At 39.8% G+C, this 20,477-nt stretch overlaps 1 protein-coding gene across 12 annotated transcripts in view; it reads right to left on the minus strand.

Annotated features, from left to right (window-relative positions):
• LOC125971900 (unconventional myosin-XVIIIa) overlaps nucleotides 1-20,477 on the minus strand; it is a 172,512-nt gene that overhangs the window by 131,198 nt on the left and 20,837 nt on the right. For 5 of the 12 annotated variants that reach the window (XM_049725037.2, XM_049725036.2, XM_068651407.1 and 2 more), the window contains exons 1-4: nucleotides 8,998-9,199; nucleotides 7,356-7,418; nucleotides 7,013-7,044; nucleotides 5,653-6,786 (exon numbers count right to left, since the gene is read on the minus strand). The exons of 3 other annotated variants lie outside the window; for them this stretch is intronic. In XM_049725037.2, coding sequence (XP_049580994.1) covers nucleotides 5,653-6,786; nucleotides 7,013-7,044; nucleotides 7,356-7,395 — 1,206 coding nt within the window. In that variant the 5' untranslated portion in view covers nucleotides 7,396-7,418; nucleotides 8,998-9,199. Of the gene's footprint in view, nucleotides 1-5,652; nucleotides 6,787-7,012; nucleotides 7,045-7,355; nucleotides 7,419-8,997; nucleotides 9,200-20,477 lie in introns of those variants that run through there. 4 more of the 12 variants (XM_049725041.2, XM_049725046.2, XM_049725045.2 and 1 more) reach the window with 2 other exon arrangements.

A 20,477-nucleotide genomic window follows, 5' to 3' on the forward strand; every position in this document is an offset into this window, starting at 1 on the left:
GGGTGGTCTTGGAACCAATTGTCCGCGATAAACGAGGGATTACCGCATATTTTTCTCATACAATAAAGACCAAATAACAGTAAATCTTAAACCATCAACAAGCACACAGAACAAAATGTAGTTTTGTAGTTTAATATGATGTGCAGTATATTAATGCATGCTTTGAAAGGTGGATCAGTGACACACCAAATTAAAATGGTATCCTTCAAATGTGAAATGAACCAAAAACAGAAATTAAACGTGAGAAAAGAGGGAACGGAGGAAGGAATCTTGGCCTTACACTCTGACACATCATTTGATTACAAATTCCTGTAAGGTGGCCCAAAGGAAAGTTGGACAGTTCTGATACCTGGAGGGGCTTATGGGGCAGTGAGGCTACAAGGGCAGTAGATTGGACAGTCGACGCAACACTGACTGGCGGCTCCACCTTAACCGCAGCAGCCACATAGAGACAATTGCAACCAATGTGAGCAATGTGTGTAATCCATTGAGAGGGAGAAAGAAAGAGAAGAGGAAAAAAATACAAGGTCACTATGAAACATTGGATGAAGACAATGCAAAAAGAAAACAAGTGAAAATTGTGCAAATGACAAGTCTTAGTGACAAGTCTTTACGGTCATAAAAACTAACTAGCACTTATCAAATTGGGATCTGTAATTATATTAATGTAAGAGTTCAGAGAATAGTTGCTGAAAACAAACTGCTGAAACTTGGCCCAACCCTTAGCATTCACTATTAGTATACAGTGGATATAAAATGTCAACACAACCCTTTTCAAATGCTTTGTGACATACGAAAACTACAATAGAGGTGTTTTTGATGACAAAATGTCACTACAAACTACACCCACAAAATAACTCATTTTAAAGCCGGAAATGGATGATCATACAATGTGTAGAATTTCTACATCCACAGTCAAAAAACCTTGCGTGACCACCTGTTGCTTATTCTTAATAGGTACAAATGTAATGCCCTTGACAGTTTATATTCTTCCTTAAGCGTTTCAACTTTGAGAAGACAAGCAAAGGTGAGAATTTAGTATTTAACTGAACTACAAGGCAACAGGACAGATGGACAGGGGTGCTGAAGTAAAAACTGAGTGATATAGTCAAAGGGGATCGACCACATCACACTGCAACGACGGACAGGAGAGTGACAGGCGCTCTGCCTTCTCCTTTGTTGTGTTTCTTTTTAAATACAATAGTAATAAGCTGTCATGTAACATGGGGGTAGAGATGGTGCAAATGGTAGAATATGGATTGTTCACAGGAATAAATTGGCAGAGCTGAAATTCCAAATTTGTCCAAAAGATGGCGCCAGACCAAAACGGGAGACCAAAAGAGGGGCCAGAATAAGCTAAACCGGTTAAAATGGATATAAAAAAGGAACACGGTGTCAGAATGTGAGTCACGCATGGAAGCACAAATGTGATTTTTATTTTTATTTCTTTGCTTGGCTAAAAATGTATTCTGTAACCGCTTTAAGCAATATTATTTGTCAATTCGATCAAGAGACCCGTCACTGAGAATAGTGGCGTGACATAAATTGTTTGGAGAAGCACAAATGTGATTTTTATTTTTATTTCTTTGCTTGGCTAAAAATGTATTCTGTAACCGCTTTAAGCAATATTATTTGTCAATTCGATCAAGAAACCCGTCACTATGAGAATAGTGGCGTGACATAAATTGTTTAAGAAAGTAGGTCAAGGGTGAAAAGGGGAAGTGAAAGGTTTTACCACTAGCTGTGCATTTGGTGGAAAGTACTGCGTGGTCAGGGCGGAAACAGCGGCTGAAGGCCACAGATAAAGCGTGGGGAGGCTGGCCAGTTCCCTCTATGGGCGTGGGAAAACTGGCCAGTTCCCTCTATAGGCGTGAGAAAGCTGGCCAGTCCCTTCTATAGGCGTGGGAAAGCTGGGCAGTCTTACCCTATAGGGAAAGTACCGGAGAAAAGAAAGGGGAGGGGGGGACGGAGAGGTCTATAAAAGGTCCTGCAGGAGCAGCTTCAGGGCTTTTTCCCCCAAAAGAGCTCTCATACGTGAAGAGGCCCGGAGGAGTTTCAAGATTTTTTCCAAAGTCCCAAAGATCTTTGTGTGAGACGCAGGATCACTGGACTGAAATTAACTTGGATTTACTCCTAAAAATTGGACTGGACAACTTTAAACGAGAAATTGGTGAGGATGACCGTTTTTATGTATTTTAGCGAGAGGGGGGAATAGTCATCGGGCCGCCGGCTTCCTCGTGGCCAGCCTGTTTCTCTAATTTGGATTTTAGAAGCAAGATCGAACTGATCACTCGACTTTGCTTCCACCAAAAATAGCACGCAACTGGTATTTACCTCTTCCCTTTTTTATGAACTGTGTTTTGCAATCGAATTGTTCTGGGATTGAATGATTTTATTAACACGGGTATCAGTGAGTGAAATTGTTCAGTTTCTGGAGTAATTGAGATTTGTAATTCTATTCCATGTTTTTTCAATAAATGTGTTTTGTATATTACTTACTTCGTTGTGCGCGGATCTGTACTAAATATGCAACCGAAGGCTCAGGCCCGCTTCCCCTTTTAGACGGGCCGCGTAAAAAGGAACTCCGAACAAGTTAGAGACTTAAATAACTTCCGTAGTTATCTGAGCCACGAGTGAATTTCGATCCGTTCGAAAGTTGTTTCGTCTGAATAAAATTAAAGGAAGTGTTTAAATCAGATTATTGGTTTTGTGTAGAACGGAAAGTTATCTAACTATTTGAAAGGCTCAGGCCCGCTTCCCCTTTTTGACGGGCCGCGGAAAAAGTAACTCCGAGGAAGTTGGAGAATTAAATAACTTTCGTAAATATTTAAGGGAGGGGTGGATTTCGTTAAAAGTGAATTGTTGGAAATTTACTTCTTCTAAATAAAATAACGACGACGGTTAAAATAAATCATTGGAGTTGGAGGAGAATAAAAGTATTTCGATTGTCCGTCGGGCGCGGCCCAGTTCCTAAAATTGTCGGGCCGCGTCAAAAGTTAAACGGGACACGATCAAAAAATAGACTTGCCTTCCAAATTAATTATTGGGCAAATCTAAACAGAGCATGACATTTTTATCCGGTTTAGGATAGTTGTTATTCTTTTTAAAGCAATTAAGAGGGGTGAAGAACTCCGACGGTTGAGTGCTAGATCTGCGTATACGAAGTTAGAATTAATCATATAAAGTGCATTAATTTTCTTCTTAAATGCTATTGTTGCCACACTTTTATTAATTCGATTCTCTTTCGAATAAAAAAGTTGGTCGGCTCGCTGCATGAGCGACCAAGTGGAACGGACCCATATCAACATTTACTTCGGCAAAACTAGTGCTTGGGTGCGCTATACAAACGAATCCCTGAGGTCTTAACAAAGACATCTAAAAAATATCCGTAACGAATAAGAACTTCAAACATTAGCGGGGAGCCATCAATACGATGCGGTCACTTCGAAGTCCTGCCTCGAATTGAGTTACTCGGCACGAGCTTCGGGTGACTTGAGAGGGATTGGCGTCGTACAGAAATTAGATTGATTCCGGAGGAGTTAATTTAACTCGGGTGATTAGATTACGGACGAATCTCCGAACCCGGCTAAAACAAACCCGTTACCGGGAAGCCGGGGGCACCTTAATCCGAGAGGTGCGTTTGACAAAGCATATGAGGAATGGCAACCACGAGTTAATTTGCAATGCAAGTTAAGTTGCCATATTCATTGATGATATCAGATCACAGATCAGCAATACCTTCGCTATGACAACCATGGGAGTTTATGTTGGTTATTTAGTTTGTTTTTTTTCTTCTTTCACAAGAACAATGCATACATCACAATAAAACAACTCCCCAGAAAGCAAAATGCACACTTCGCACAACAAAAACAGAATTACATTCACTGCAAAGGCACTAATGCAAAAATTACAAAAAGTATAGAATGGCAGACAACTCAGGGCAAGTAATTACCACCTTATGTGTCAATCAGCTAGTAGGAACAAAGACCACGTTGATTTTATACAGATGAAAGTGTCTCCAAAAACATCAACTATTAAGTTGAAAGTGAATTATTAAACTTTGTCAAGAATTTGGATTTAGTTGAGTGTTTGCATGAAATGTGTAATTTTTATCTTATTGCCTTGTGCTTTTTTATCCTCTTTGATTTGTTGTTTCACTTTTGTTGTTAACTTAAGTTTTGTTGCTTTTATGTAGCACAAAATATTTTTATGAAAAGTGCAAGACAAAATGTGCGATGTATTCTTCTTCTTCTCTCCCGTCATTTTTAATGTTTTTATTTTTATTTTAAGTGTATATGCTATTTTATGTTGTACGGCGACCTTGAGTGCTTTGAAAGGCGCCTTATAAATAAAATGTATTATTATCATTATCATTATTATTATTACTCATGAAATGTGATCTGTTCTAATTTAAGTCCCAACAACAAACACTGTCTGCTTAAATTAATGCCACAAAACATTTACGTTCCGTTTTCAAGTTTTTATCAAACACACGATGTAAAAAGTCACAGTGCACGGTGGAAAACGAACATGAACCGCAAATTGGTCCAGAATTCCTTCCGACCATTGTCCAACGCAACAATTTTTTCGCTTTAGTCATGAGGTTTACATAGGAATAAATGGGCTAAAAACAGGTCAAGTTTCCTAAAAAAAAATAAAAAAAAATTATCATTCAAAATGGATATAGACAAGGAGTGTTTTCACAAAATAGCTATAACGGACCGGCATAGCTGAAACTATCTTGAAATCTACTCGGTACCAGATCAGAAAAGGAATTGGTGGTATTAAGCATTAGTAATTGAAACCGTACCTCTATTAGTCAGACCTAGAATATGTCATCCATGCTTATATTTTATCCAGGTTCGATTACTGCAATGCACTGTACACTGATTGGAGAGCAAGAAATCTGCACATAGATGTTTAACGTCAACAATTCACACAAGCTCATTACACCAGTACTTGCTGTTCTTTAAAGGCTACCTGTGAGTTTCGGAATTGATTCGATACTTCAAACAAGCACCAAGTTACAACTGAAGCTGACTGCAGCTGAGGCCTGGCAAAGTATCTTCAGGGAGCTCGGGTTATTGACTGCAAAACGTCCACGTTTTAAAGAATTATGCAGGTTTTAGAAATTCAGGAGTTATCACTGCAAGAGGAACCCCAAATTTTTCTTTTAACAATGTTCTGTGCATCCCAACGTGTCAAAACACAGTGTTCTGATTAATGTTTCGATTGTAGAATATGAACTTAACAGGCAAAATCCACCAGTTTTTATCCATCTCAGGGGGTGGCCATTTTGCTATTTGCTGTCGACTGAAAATGTCATCACAGTAGCCAGGTCTCAGGTCACACCCAATCATGACTCAGCTTCAGAAATCCAGTGAGCTGTGATGGCTTCTGACCAGAGGCTGGTAACCATGATCTCATTTTCAGTCAACAGCAAGTGGCAAAATGGCCGCCCCGGAGATGGATAAAAATGGGTGAATTTTGCCACTTACCTCATTCTACAAACACGATATAAATCAGAAGGCCGTAATTAGACAAGAGGGGGCACATCAACATATTGTAAAAATATATTGGGGTTTACTTCCCCTTTAAAATTGTAATTTTCTATTTTTATTTTCTATTCTGAAGATCATCGTAATAAAATACCTCTTGTTTTCCGACAGCTGGCTGATGAGTGGGACTGACTTCTGGTGCAGAAGGCATAGGGTGAGAGCTGACACTTTGATGAGGATGGTTCACTTCAGGATGCTGATTGCTTGAGACATGATGACATGATGGATGAAGTGAGGTCTTTTTTGGAACTGCTGCAATTTCTGCATTCGTAGGGATGGATTTTTTAGAAGCTGTTGGTCTAGTAACAGGTATAAAGCCTGGAGGTGGACGCAAAGACGTAGGCTTGGGTGCTGGGATGAAGCCAAAGACCTGTGGCAAAGATGTCGGTCTGGAATGGGAGGACTTGGTAAAATGTGGTGATTTATTTGAAGGTGCGCCTTTTTCAGTCACAGGGACTACTGGTGATTGTACAGGAGGACATAAATTGTCCTCTTGAGACTTTTGGGAGACTGTATCCTCTTTCATCTCTTTGTTGGTCTCAACTTGCTTTTTCTCCTTATTATCAATTTTATTATCCAGTTCTTTTGTTTCAGCATGGTCACCTTTACGTATTCTTGATCGAGGTTCTCTTGTCCTGCCTCTCATCATCAAGTTGGTTGATCCTCGAGAAATGTCTTCTTTGTCTTCTGTTTTGATTGTTTCGTGTTTAAAAGAGAATGCAGACATCAGCGGGCCCTTGGACACAGAAGTTGGAGCAGTACCATTTCTGGTTACTTCTGGAATTTCTGATGCATGTGTTGGTGCAGTTGTTTCTTCTACCTCCGAGGGCAGGACTTTCCTTACAACACGACGTACTACTTTCACTACTTTCTTGCGAGTCAGACCTTGATCATCTGTAGAGTCCGGCAAGCTCACACATGGTGCAACATCATTTTGTTCTTGCTTACCATTTGTAATCAGGTTTGGGGACACAGAATTATGTCTTGCTTCAGGACTCTTGAACCGCTCTGCCATCTTTGATGATGGTGACGATGATGGCTCAGGGCTTTTGAAACGTTCTGGCACTTTAACAGGTGTTCTGACTCTAGGTGGCGAGGGACTCCTGACTCGACCAACCACGTCTGAAGATGCAACGGCTGGGGGGCTCAATGCCCGGTATATCCCCCTTCCAGGATCAAGAGCAGGAACAGACTTGGCTCGGTTGGACAGCCCATCACTAGTATCTGACTACTCACAGAGACGAACAAGGGGAGAAGGAAGATCCAGTATGATGTAGTAATCATACAATGTCAATCATCCATTTTACTTTAAAAGAGAAATTTTAATGCTAAATTATTATTATTATTATTATTGTTGTTGTTGTTGTTACTGGTGATCAATCTTAAATCATAAACCTAACACACACCTTGCTTGACTACTAATGTTATCTTACTATCAAAAGAAAATCACTCACATTTTTGCTGTCTGGCTTGTTTTCTTCTTTGACCTAAATATTTTAATACAAATGACAGCATATAAAAGTGTTTCTACTTGACATAAAGCATTGTCCAACAACCCATGCAAACCACAAAACGTGCGTCATCTTGATTGTTCTTCAAGAGAACTCAGGCAATTTTTATCACCCAAACTTATTTGTGCACTACTGAAACACAATTAACTATAAATAAATGAATAAAATAAGCATAGACTCTAAAAATCTCTGACTGTCTGACACACAGTGGCGAAATGTGACAGTGTGTTAATTCTAAACATCATGCTAGGTTAGGTTAATTTGCAAAATTTCCAAGCGTGACTTCCCTTTTGCTCCCAGAAGGAAAAACGAGATGAGAATGCCATCTTGGCTGATCTGCTGTCATGGGCTGTGGGGTTAGGAAGAATGTGAGAATTAAACTAAATGAGTATCTCTGCAACACATAATTGATAGATTTTATCCCTGACAAAAAAAACATCGGCGCGCAATTATTGAACACCTCGACCTTCGAGTGAGTGATGCCTTTAGAATGGGTGGCACTGCAATGCTGGCAAGTCAAATTAAACAATACTCAGCAATTGTTGTTGATTGTAACTAACTACTTAACTACCTAACTTCCTAACTAGACAAATAAATGGTGCAAGCAATGACCACTCACACAGTAGGACATCTCAACCACGCATTCAATGTTCTGATGAAGAAAGTTTGCATTTAAAAATAGAATGATCTATTTCTGTTGCACTTTGTGCTAGAATTTTAAGAGGACTAGCTAGTTGTAATATCAATGCAGTTTTTTTTTACATTTTGGAAACAGTAAAGCTGAACTTGATTAAAAACAATCCAATAAAAATATATAATTTAGAGTTACTTTTAATTAGTATAGATTTAGTTAAAGAAAAGCCATTGTTACTATTTCAAAATATTGAAATATCGTATAGAAATTGCTTTTACCGTATCAAATCGTATAAAAAAAGCCATTTGTATCACGCTCTGTGTCGTTAGGCCCTGATATTGATGCATGTGTTATTGGTCAAAAACTGTATCGGTACACCCCTGATGGAAAGTAAATACTTTTTTTGTCTTAATAATTGACACTGGGTAATTTCCCTCAGCACACTGATCCCTCACAGCACACTGGTTGGGAATCACTGCTGGAACATACCTGCTGAAGCACCTGTTTCGTGTTGACTCAATGTTGACGTGCCTAATGTCTATCAGTGGTTAACAAGAAATATCTGCCTCAAATGACTGATCCTGACCAGCTGAAGCTCGGCAGCGCACATAAATAAAATAATGACATCATATATCCCAGGTGTAAGAAGCAATAAGAGACAGATTTTTACGTAATTCAATGGGACAAGAATCACGATTACAACTTAAGATATGCATTGAATTCATAACTAACATTAAATATGTCATAATATCAATACTGGGTCATGCTATAGTGCACCCCAATACCAACGTCAAGATAATATATAGCTGACAAAAAAATAGTAATAGTAAAGATAGGTACTTCAACTGTGTACCCACCCAAACAAAAAAGTCTGATCAATCCATTGTTATTTTAAAAAACTATAGCATAGAATTAATTACTTGAACTAAAATTCATCAGAAACTGAGAAAAATCCTTAAAATGTACATTTTACAATAATAAAATTACTATTGGAAAGGGTTGTACAAATAACCCATTACAAGCTCACAGAAACAAATCACTACCAGATTTCTCAATCCAATTCGCAGCACATTATCTATAGAAACTTGTGAATTTCATGGCAGCAGAAAAGGTGTACTATAGTCTTGTGCGTTAACAAATGGGAAGAGAAAATGTCTGTTGGTGTTAAACACTTCTTTCAGAATGAAAAGCCATATGAGTAGACGACAACTAAATATTCTAAAAATAGTGTTACCAGAGTTGACGTTCTTTTCTGGAGACCTGTCCCTTTTAAACAAATTTCTCAAAACGTTACCTGCTTTTGAAGTAATTCCTTAAATCCAGTTTTGTCAGATTGAAAACTAGTTAAACTTTATAAACTGGGAGCAAGCAACTTGTCGGAGCGCAGAGAGAGCATGCATGACTGGAGAAGGTAAGAGCGTTGATAGGCTATTCCTGAACCCGGACAAACATGAGATTTCGGGACAGCTGTTGTGATATGAGGGTGCTGTGAAGGGGTAAAAATAGGATCCTCTTCTCTTCAGTCAGAGCGGGTCTGCTATGAGCCACCCAACACCCACACAGTCCACTTGGCAGTTGGACACACCACACACTACAACTGATGTCAACTCAACTGCTTCTGAGCATGCAAGTGTGCTTAGGTAAAATACTCTCTTAGTGGAATGATGTCAGTGGGTTAATTGCCGTCATGGAGGCTCCGTTTAGGCCAGTGGTTCCCAAAGTGGGCGGTACCGCCCCCGGGGGGGCGGTGAGGACGAAGGGGGCGGTAGGGGGGCGGTGAGGACGAAGGGGGCGATAGGGGGCGGCAGTCCGAAGTCAGAAGTTGAAGGGGGCGGTAGGGGGGCGTCAGTGCGAAGTCAGAAGTTCGAACGTTTGTTTGACGACACATGTGAGTCGACGGACGACAATTTGTACACAACATGTGCGGTTGTGAGTGGACGGACGACAATTTGTACACATGTGCGGTTGGACGAGTCAGTCGACGAGGGGGGGGGGGGGGTGGGATGTTGGGCGGCTCTGACTGAAGAGAAGAGGATCCTATTTTTACCCCTTCACAGCACCCTAGTTGGCTCCCTAGTCCTATTATATTACTTGAGCTTGTAGGTAAAAAAAATTATCATCTTGACGCCATATTTCCTTTAAGTCTCAGGTAGCAGTTTCTTAAATGTTTGGCATGAAGGTGGTATAACTTTCTTTTACATAATTACATTCCATCACTAGCATCTTAAGTTTTGTTGTTCTGTTCTACCTTTATCTATTCATGCATAACTCCTAATGTTAGCAGCACTTTTATCGAAAATATAAAATTGTAATGTGACAAATTAGATTAGATAACATCCATTAGTCCCACAATGGGGATATTTAGAAAATCTACAAAGTGATTGCATTTTCAGGCTCCCAAAAAGTTGCTATGTAAAGACGCCAAAGATTAACCATTGTCTCGCGTAAACCTTTGTGTCTCAAACCTGCGCCATCAGGTACGGGTGCATTTGGGTAATTTGATAGTGTGTGCATTTGTTTGTTTTGGAAAAATAAGTTTGTACTCAAAATACAGGTTGTATACAGCATACCTCTAATCAAGGGCTATGGGGAAAAATGTCTAAATTGACCACTGAAAAAAAGAATAATAAATTCTATAAATCTTTATTATTGACAGCTCTATTATAATCTTTTAGTTTAAATTTAATGCTGAAATATGATAACACTGACAACGTCATAATTTTGGGAATGTCAATTGTGATGTGAAATTTTCATGCATTTTTCAGTGTGTTCATGGACACCGGTTAAGTGTGTGCATGCTTTTCCATGCCTCAGTTCTGTAGCTGATTGGCAGATGTAGGTCAGACAGAGTGCATGTTGCCACATGGACATAAAACATCAATGCAAGCACACAGTCTTTAGAACAAAGTCCAGTTTACATCATGACGGTGTCATAGAAAACCAAATAACTGCATTTTTACTACAAACTAAAAAATACATGATTATGATACCCCATGCAAAATATTCTATCACCATCAAGGTTTAACTCAAAAATAAGTTAGCTAATTTTAACCAACACATCAAGTAACATTCACAGTGCAGTGTGAAAAGGTAGGTCTTCACCAAGAACTATTTACAGTCTAAAGTTGACCAACCCAGAGACCCAAAAAAATTTGACGTGATTGAAGTTGTTGGTTAAGATGCCCTGCTCCAACAAAGAAACACACACATTTTGAGTATATTGAGATGTTGACCCTGAAAAATACATAGGTTTTGAATTGCTTACTAATGCCCCAAAAATGGTAGCATCAAAAAACGTAGTTCACCTATCAGGGGCCTGTTACATTGATGATTTTATTATATTTATTATTTTGTGTATTTTGCAGATTTGTAGTGTTTATCATGTAAATCTGGCACTCAATGTAATACAAGATGAAAGCACTGCCTACATTGTGCAGATATTGATTGAAAGAACATTTTTTTATCCCACAGCGGGGAAATTCACTTGTCACAGCAGCACATATGAGTGCAAGAATAATAGGAGTGCAAGAATAAAACAAGTGCCAGAATTACAAAAAAGGGTAAATAACAGACAAGGACAAACACAAGTGCTGCTAGTAGAGATGAAACACGTTCATTTTATCAGGTGGCGTGCATGTTGTAAAGTCTGACAGCAGAGGGAATGAAGGACCTCTTTTCTGAACCATTCCTTCCTACACCGAGGGTGCAAAAGTCTGCCGCTAAAGGAGCTGCTCAGGGACCGCACATTCTCATGGAGGGGGTGAGAGGTGTTGTCCATGATGGATTTAAGCTTAATCAATGTCCTCCTCTCACCCACAACCTCAATGGAGTCCAGGGGACAGCCCAGGACTTTATTATATTTATTATAATAAATATAATAAAATCATCAATGTAACAGGCCCCTGATAGGTGAACTACGTTTTTTGATGCTACCATTTTTGGGGCATTAGTAAGCAATTCAAAACCTATGTATTTTTCAGGGCCAACTACTCACTGATTTTTGCTATTTGCTGCATATCATTATCGTGGTGAACAATGAGCCTGTTACAAAGTGTGCCCAATGACAGAAGCCTCAGGGTTTAGGTCAGTGGAGGGATGACAGAAACGACACTGTGTGCAATTCTCTGTCCTGTTTTCCCAAACGAAAACTGAGCACTAAATAAACTCACTGGCACATGACATTTGTTGAAGGGGAGCCTTTCAGTTGAGTGGCTGTGTGCCAAGGGTGCCCATTAGGTTGATCGTAATTGATCAGTCAATCGCCGAGAATTGTCAATCGATCCCATGGGATTAACAAATTTACACCTACTCACTCAATTTTATGATATTGCTATACGTATAGTATAAGTAGATGCCTGTCACCATAAGTAAATGATAAGCGCAACAGCGCCATCTCCCGCAACTCCATTAAATTTGTTTTTTCACTCTAAATTTACGGAATACGTATATATACCTAATAGGGCCTGTACTCACTCCTGTAGTTCCCATTCGCCAATTGTGCCAACATCAGCAAACAACTTCCGAGTGCATTTGTCATTTATGAAAAATAAATAAAAACTTCTGAGTAATTGAAGAACTTTTATGTCGCGCTTTATCTACACCATATATGGCTCAAGACATGTTCTTACTATTTTGTAACACTGCGCAATAACTGACCCAGATTCTACAGTTGTCCACAATGCACTGTGAGATTCAACTAATGGTAAGCTATTTGGAACAAAAAAAAGTAGTTAGAAGAAAATGGCAAAAATGCGTCTGTTTGATACATTTTCAAATAAATGAATATTTCGTTGTTTTTTTTTTTAAATGTTTTGAGTAACAGCTGGGAAGCTGGTCGCTGCCAAAGGTATGTTTGCGTGTGTGTACAATCACGCCAACGGGGAACCGGACTCGAGCTTCTCAGAACGACACCAGACGAAAGGAAAGGAAGACGAGCGAACCCACGAACCGCTTTTGCAATTGCATTGCAGCTTTGGAAGGAAATACTGCACAAAATCGCCATCGTGGTTGCTAACCATGCTAGGCTGTCAAAGCTAACGTCAAGACGCGATGATTATAAATGGCACCGAAAAGGGATACCCGGGAGTCCGAAAGTTATGAAGAAATCAAGAAAGCTCTGCAAGAAATGCAGAGTAGAATAGAAGAAGTTTTAGACGTTAAAAATGAAATAGAAGAAGTTAAAAAAGTCCTGAAAGAAATGCAGAGTGGACAGCAAGAAATCATCAAACAACTTGCGGAGGTCCAGGAACTAAGGAGAGAGGTCAAATCTCTCAAAGAAGAGAACAAGAACAAGGATAAATTGATCAGCGACCTCACAAACGAAGTGGAGGAACTCGACCAGCAGATCAAAGGTAATGATGTCTTCATTACCGGCCTTAAAATCTTGCCCAGAACTCAAATCTCGCAAATCAGGCGAGTGGTGTTATCGGCTCGCAGGCAGAGGAGCAGGATAATCGCTCCATTGAAGCTCAAGTTACCGCGTTTCTTAAAACAAAGAACATAGCTCTGGAGAAAGACACTCTGGATTCATGTTACCTGCTTCCAAAAAAAGCTGCAAGTGACAGAGGCAACGACACCCGTGCTGTATTGCTGAGATTTGTAAGCAAAAAATTTAAAACAGATCTGCTCAAGAAAGGAAGAAATTTGAAAGGTTCCAATGTAAAAATCTTACTAAAAAAAACGCCACCATCGCCTGGAAAGCCCGACAATTAAGAAAACAAGGGAAAATTCAGAGCACCTGGACGTCAAACTGTAAAATCTACGTGAAACCAAATGGAGCTACCCCAGAAAATACAAGACCAGTGCTCATCAGGGCCTTGGTTGAGCTGGATCAATTTGCAAATTAAGAAAATGGAAAGTCCAAAAACATCTTTGATTAGCTCGGATAAATCATGGAATCTGGCAAATCAAGATAAACAAAAGATCATGATGGACCTGGTAAAAGCCTATGAAAATGTGACTCTGCCTACAAATCAATATTGTGCCCATGACCCAAATCTAAGCATTGACTCGGAAAGCAATTTTTATACAAGCGAAGTGGACACTTGTGGATATTTTTTGGAAGAAAACCTAAACAAAATAAATGACGACGGAGAGAAACTTTCTTTGATCCATATAAACAGCAGGAGTTTATACGCAACTTTCGACAAAATCCAGGATTACCTGTTGACCTTGGACAAACGCTTCAACATTATTGCAATATCGGAAACATGGATTACTGAAGAAAGGGGAGCAGCTTTTCATCTTAACGGATATAATTTTGCCCAAAAAAAAAAACAGTCGGAGAAATCTGGAGGTGGAGTCGCGCTGTTCGTTGACGACAGGCTGAACTGGAAGATTTTGGAAGACTTGTCCCTTGTAATAGAGAATGTGCTCTAATGTCTGACGGTAGAAATTGAATTGTGTACAGGGAAAAAGTCTGTAATCTGCTGTATGTATAGAGCTCCGTCGAACGACCTTGCAATGTTCAACAATCAAGTGACCGTACTCCTCTCAAAAATAAGACACAAAGAAATTTACATATGTGGTGATTTTAACATTGACCTACTAAGACGAAGTCAAAACATGCAAACGGAAGTTTTTGTGAACCAAATGTACTCACACGGGCTACGCCCACTCATTACCAAACCAAGCCGAATCACGCCTCAGAGTGCAACACTAATTGACAGCATCTATACTAATTATTACGGTAAACATATCAGTGGCATCCTCATATGTGATATATCTGATTACTTACCGGTCTTCTGCATTAGTGGCCAAAAAATGCCAAACCCTCAAAAGTCAGCAAACTCACCAAAGAGAACAAAAAGCAATGCCGTACTTAGAAACCTAGACCAAGAACTCAGAGGAAATTCATGGGCCGAGGTTTATATGGAAAATAATGTCAACAGAGCCTATGAAAACTTTCTAAAAACATTGCTTGAAACATATGAAAAGCACTGCCCTATTGTCACAGAAAAAAATACAAGCGTACAATGAAAAAAAAAAAAAATGTCAAACCATGGCTAAACAAAACACTACTAAATGCATGCAAGGAAAAAATAAATTATATAAGCAATTTCTGAAGGACAAGACGGATAGATCTCACAAGAAGTATAAAACTTATAGAAATTCTGTCAATAATAAATTGAGGACAGCCAAACAAGAGTACAATGGAAGATTATTAGCCGAAAGCCAAAATTACACTAAAAAACTTTGGGACATAATTTATTCTATCACTGAGGGCAGAAGAAAGAGAAATGAAAAAACACACTTGGTCATTGACGGTCAAATAGTGGATGACCCCCAGCAAATCGCAGATAAGTTTAATCAGTTCTTTGTCGAAGTGGGGGCAAGACTCGCCCGAGACATTCCTTCTCAGGAGATAAACTGGAATGTTTTTGATCGTGGAATAAACAATACTGCTGACGACTTTTCACTGTCCCAGATAACTTTGAAGGAAGTCGAAGATACTATACTGAGTTGTTCAAGCAAGAAATCAATTGACGTTGATGAACTAGACATGAGGACGCTAAAATATATAGTGCATGCCATTTCGCCTCCACTTACACATATCTGCAATCTATCATTCAACAGTGAGATATTTCCTGATAAAATGAAAATTGCCAAAGTTCTACCCATATTTAAAAAAGGAGACAAACACCAGATCACCAACTATCGCCCAATCTCTATCCTCCCCCAATGTTCTAAAATCATTGAGAAATTATTCAATAGCAGGCTGGAGAATTACATTGAACAAAAAAATATACTGTCGAAAAATCAATATGGTTTTCGTAAAAAACATTCGACTGCACATGCACTTTTGGATTTTGTAGAAACCACTAAAATGGCGATGGATAGAAAACTATATAGCATTGGAATATTTCTTGATATTAAAAAGGCCTTCGACACACTTCATCATGAAATATTGATTGAGAAATTGTTTAGATATGGGGTAAAGGGTACAGCCTTAAAATGGATCAGGAGTTACTTAAAAAATAGAACCCAATTTGTACAAGTAGAGACCAAAAGGTCACCTAGATTGAAAATAACGTGTGGCGTCCCCCAAGGGTCAATTTTGGGCCCTAGGTTATTCACGCTACACATAAATGACATTGTGTTAGAAAAATTGTATATATATGTTATCATGCGTTCTCTAATGAGTGGTTATTGGTAATGTTACTGCTCAGTATGCTTGCTGCTTTGCCTTGCTTGTTCTTATCTTGTGCAACAGAGCAGAGGGATTACGGCTGGGTCAGGGGCGAGATGACGGTTGTGTCAAACAAGATACTGCTGACATCTCGGCGTCCACCAGAGCAGATCGTGAGGGCAACGCGTCAAACGATGCGTCATGAACCTTCTGATCTTCCTTAAAGAACATCACTTTCTCTTTTTATCTCTCGGAATATAGCTTAAACTGTTTTGCTGATATAGCCATATCTGCACGCAACACTTTGTGCATTACTTTTTGTTTCTTTTCTTACGAGACGAAGCCCACAATCTCTTCCCCCCCCCCCCCCCCCCCCCGGGTCTAATCGTCTCACACTGTGGGTAGGGCATTCCAAATAAAAAGAGCGAGGAGTGTAAACAGATTTTTTAGTGTAGTCAGATTGTAGAACGCAATCTGTATCTCACTCCTCGCGAGAAAACTCAATATTCTGCCTCACTTGTGTTTGTCTGCTGATCCTTTTCTTTTATACAGATATTCAGTTAGCACTTTGAACCTGACAGAAATTTGGGGGCTCGTCCCGGATTCTCAATAGACCTATCTCGGGGGTCCGGCTGACTTTTCGACGCAGGACAAGTCCTTGGCCAAGGCACATAAAGAAACCCTTTTCACGGGGCTGACTCGATCAGTCGGTTGGACACCAGAGTGGTTGACGAGAACATCCGAGGAAAAGAACCAGCAGACTGTGAGTACGAATATTGATTCTGTTAAAAGGAATGAATGTGCAGCGACAAGAGGTCACTTAAAACCTTGACAATTCTAGACCCTATCAAGTGCAATTAGAAACAGTTAAATTCCGCTGGGATGATGGAGTCCCCTGACTTATAAGTCAGTTAAATTCCATGGGAGGGCGGACTCCTCTGTTTTCTAAAGAAGTACAGGTAATTTGGAGCAGTTAAATTCCGCTGAGGTGTCGTGGGGCCTCCTAACTTAACCTTCCTAATGTGTTGGCTTTCTGCTGCCATCTGTGGTATTAGCGGGTCATTTTTGACCCGTGTATTGAATCAGAAAAAAAAAAAAAAAATACCCTAAAAACAATCTTTTTCATCCAATGTTTTTCTTAACTCTTTAGCTGGTTTGGCTCCCTTATCCATGAAAAGATAGGTTTTATATCTACTTCAAGAAAAGGGTAAAAATAAGTTTTTTTTACACAATAGGAAGGTTAAAGAGTTTGTTAAAATCCACGGGAGGGCGGACTCCCCTGCTTGCCTGTGAGACGATAAGAGTGCGCATTGTGTGTGTGTGTGTGTGTGTATGGTTTGACTGAGAGTGATCTCATTCGAGCTCTCCTTTATATAAAACACACAGGATTGTAAACAGTGGCTTTGTGTGGAAGCAGAGGAAAGGAGACTTACCACTCATTGAATATTTTACCACTGTCCTGTGAATTAAATTGGCTTTAGGACACTGTAGGTGCCATTCGAATTGCCAACTCTGAAATTTAGAAAAATAAACCATGGGAAAATCAAATAGCAAACAAAAGTCGCTACCCCGACATGAATTAAAATGCAAAGATTGGAAATTAATGGAAGGGGTCGACACCGAAAATATAAAATATCTTGACAAATGCATATTTTGGACAGAGGTGGGGGGTTGCATTATGCGACGTGGCGGTGGCGAGGCTCTCCGCACTTCAGTTGCTCCCCCCACCCTTGTTATCAACTGGGAAGATTGTCATGTCTATGTTGTGGGCCCGTGTGTTTGTTTCTGTGTATGTTTGTCTTTGTGTATCAGTTCGTTATAAAGGTTGGAATTGCGTTAAATTGGTGCACGAAAACAGTGTGCTAGACAATGGTTTATCAGATTTGCATTGTTAAATGTAAAAATTAGAAATTATAGAATAATATGAGGGTTGTGGGCAGAAACTCGTCCGACGAGGAGAGTGCCCAACCCTCATAAAAATGTGAGAGTAAGAGAAAACATACATTGTAGAACTGGATAAAATTAGGTTAATGATTAGAAATCAATGGTGTTATTATTATTCTCTTATCCTCTGCATTGCAAATGTCTTCTTGATGCAGATAGGTTAACAGGCTAGGACTTTAGTGAGGAGATAATTTATCAATTGATGGGGGTTAGTAATTGTCCAAATTCTAGTCACATGTTTTGTTGGACCACAGCAACAACATTATATTTAATTTGCAGGCCATTATTTAGTATGATATGACAGTGTCTAGCTAAGTAGACTGTTCTATCAAAAAATGTGAGAGTGAAGGAGGAGGTTTGATTTGTAGTCTGACATTTGGGTCCCATTTTGAAGAGCATATATTGTTTTTGTTTGTTTATTTTTAAAGATATATTTAACAGTTTATCTCGGTGCAGTAAGGAAATAGCAATTTTGCAAGACTTTAAAACCAACTTTAAAAATTAAAAAGCAAAATTACATTCTCATTTTCCCAGATGAGAGGAAAATTGAAAGATAAGGAAAAGAAAAGATAAAAAAGAACTTGCTGTTCCACAGACAGGAAGATGACACAGTGTCAGCGCGAGCTCGCTTAAGAACCGCAGCTGAGAATGTGATGAATGAAGATGAGAAAAATGATCAAATTACAAAGACAGATGTTGTGGCACGGCAAAGCGAACCATCCTTTCCGTCTTTGTACCCCAAATTAAACAACTCATTGCTTCCTATAATTTGAGAGGTGATTAAGTACAACAGGTTTTCATGGCATCCTTAACCAAACATTGGGCAAGCGTTAAAGGCACCTGGAGTCCTTTTGATCTCCAGGGCCGTCCATTGGAATATAACGGGGTGCCATTACAAATACAAATTGACCAACTATTGGGCAGGATAAAAATAAAATTCCAACGTAGAGCAAATTACACAGACATTGGCCGAACTAAACAAAAAGAAGATGAGTTGTTTGAAGACTTTAGACACAGACCAGAAAGAGTGTTCAACTGATGTCTATGATCAACAACTCAAAAATGCTCTACATGCAAATTTGCGACCAGTATTATGTCGAAAACGAATAAATTCAACACATTTTTTCACTATAAAATGGTGCCGTTTGGGTTTGAAGTACATAGTCGCTTCAAAGGAGGAAAAGCATGATTTAAGATTGATCAATGAGAAGGCTATTGTTAGATAAATTGTATATATATGTTATCATGCGTTCCCTAATGAGTACTTATTAATAAAGTTATTGCGCAGAATGCTTGCTGTTTCTTCTTGCAGACATCACCCAGTCCACAGCAAGTCAAACGATGCTGTCTGGAGCTTCCTGACCTTCTACACATCTGGGAATCCAAGAAAGTTGTTGATGTCTGCACATGTCATTTTGTCTATGCACTCTTTTCTCATGACTACTTTGTTTCCCATAACATTCACTTTTCGTTTCTCATGGGATCCTGTCCGCGACTTCTAGTTTCACATAGAATCTCGTTTCTTCACTCTTGAGACTAGCCCACGCTTTCCCCCCACCTATCAGGGGCTAGTCTCACATTGTAGGTAGGGCATTCCTTAATAAAAAGAGAGGAGTGTAAACATGACCTTTAGTGTATTTTGGATTGCTGTAAGTCTGGATGCACTCCTCGCGAGAAAAGATCAACATTCTGTCTCACTGGTTTTGTCTGCTGATCCTTGTGCTGAATCTGAACCTAACAGCTATCCCTTGTGCCAGGGGTCTCATTCCCCTTCCTGACGACGGCGAATTCCATGATTGTGTCGATGCTGCTCAACAGATTGCAAAGGCTCTGCCTGATTTGGGAGATACGCCTCTGCCAGATGGTCATGTGGGTTTTGTTGATGGGTCTTCTAAGAAAAATGAATTTGGTGTGACCCTTACTGGGTATGCCATTGTTACTGCTGACGAAGTCTTGGAGGCTGCTAAACTGCCATCCTATATGTCAGCACAGGCCGCTGAGCTCATTGCTTTGACTGGGGCCTGCAAATTGTTTGCAAACAAGTCCGTCACTATCTGGACTGAGAGTCAGTATGCTTTTGCTACAGTGCACCTATTTGCTCAGCAGTGGAGCAACCGTGGCATGATAACTTCTACGGGGAAGCCCGTCACCCGTTCCACATTACTAACAACTTTTGGACGCTGTCCAGCTACCTTTAAAGGTGGCGGTTTGCAAATGTGCTGCTCACACTGCAAGCTCTGATCCTGTTTCTCTCGGTAATGCTTTTGCTGACAAATCCGCTAGGGCCGCTGCAGAAGGCCTGCTCCATGTCCTCTCGTCTCTCACTGATCATGATTCAATGTCACACATCTCCCCTGATGTGTTGCTTGACATGCAGTCTCAGAGCCCCTCCCAGGAACGACTCTCTTGGGAAAAGCGGGGTGCAACTAAAAACACTGATGGTCTTTTTGTTTGACCTTTGGGCAAACCTGTCTTGCCTCGTAACTTGTTCAAATGGGCTGCTATTTCGAGTCATGGGGTCATCCATGTCTCGACGGGGGGGTATGGTGAAACAAGTTGAAGCTATTTATACGACATACGGTTTTGCAGCTTTTTCACAAGGCAATTTAAGACCTCAGAGAGGAAAGTTCTCGACTCCATTGTAACCGTTTCAGACAATACATATATACAATTACATAAATGTGAAGGAAAAGAATATTGTT

This window comes from Syngnathus scovelli, chromosome 7 (genome assembly GCF_024217435.2).
Source record: "Syngnathus scovelli strain Florida chromosome 7, RoL_Ssco_1.2, whole genome shotgun sequence".
Classification (NCBI taxonomy): domain Eukaryota; kingdom Metazoa; phylum Chordata; class Actinopteri; order Syngnathiformes; family Syngnathidae; genus Syngnathus; species Syngnathus scovelli.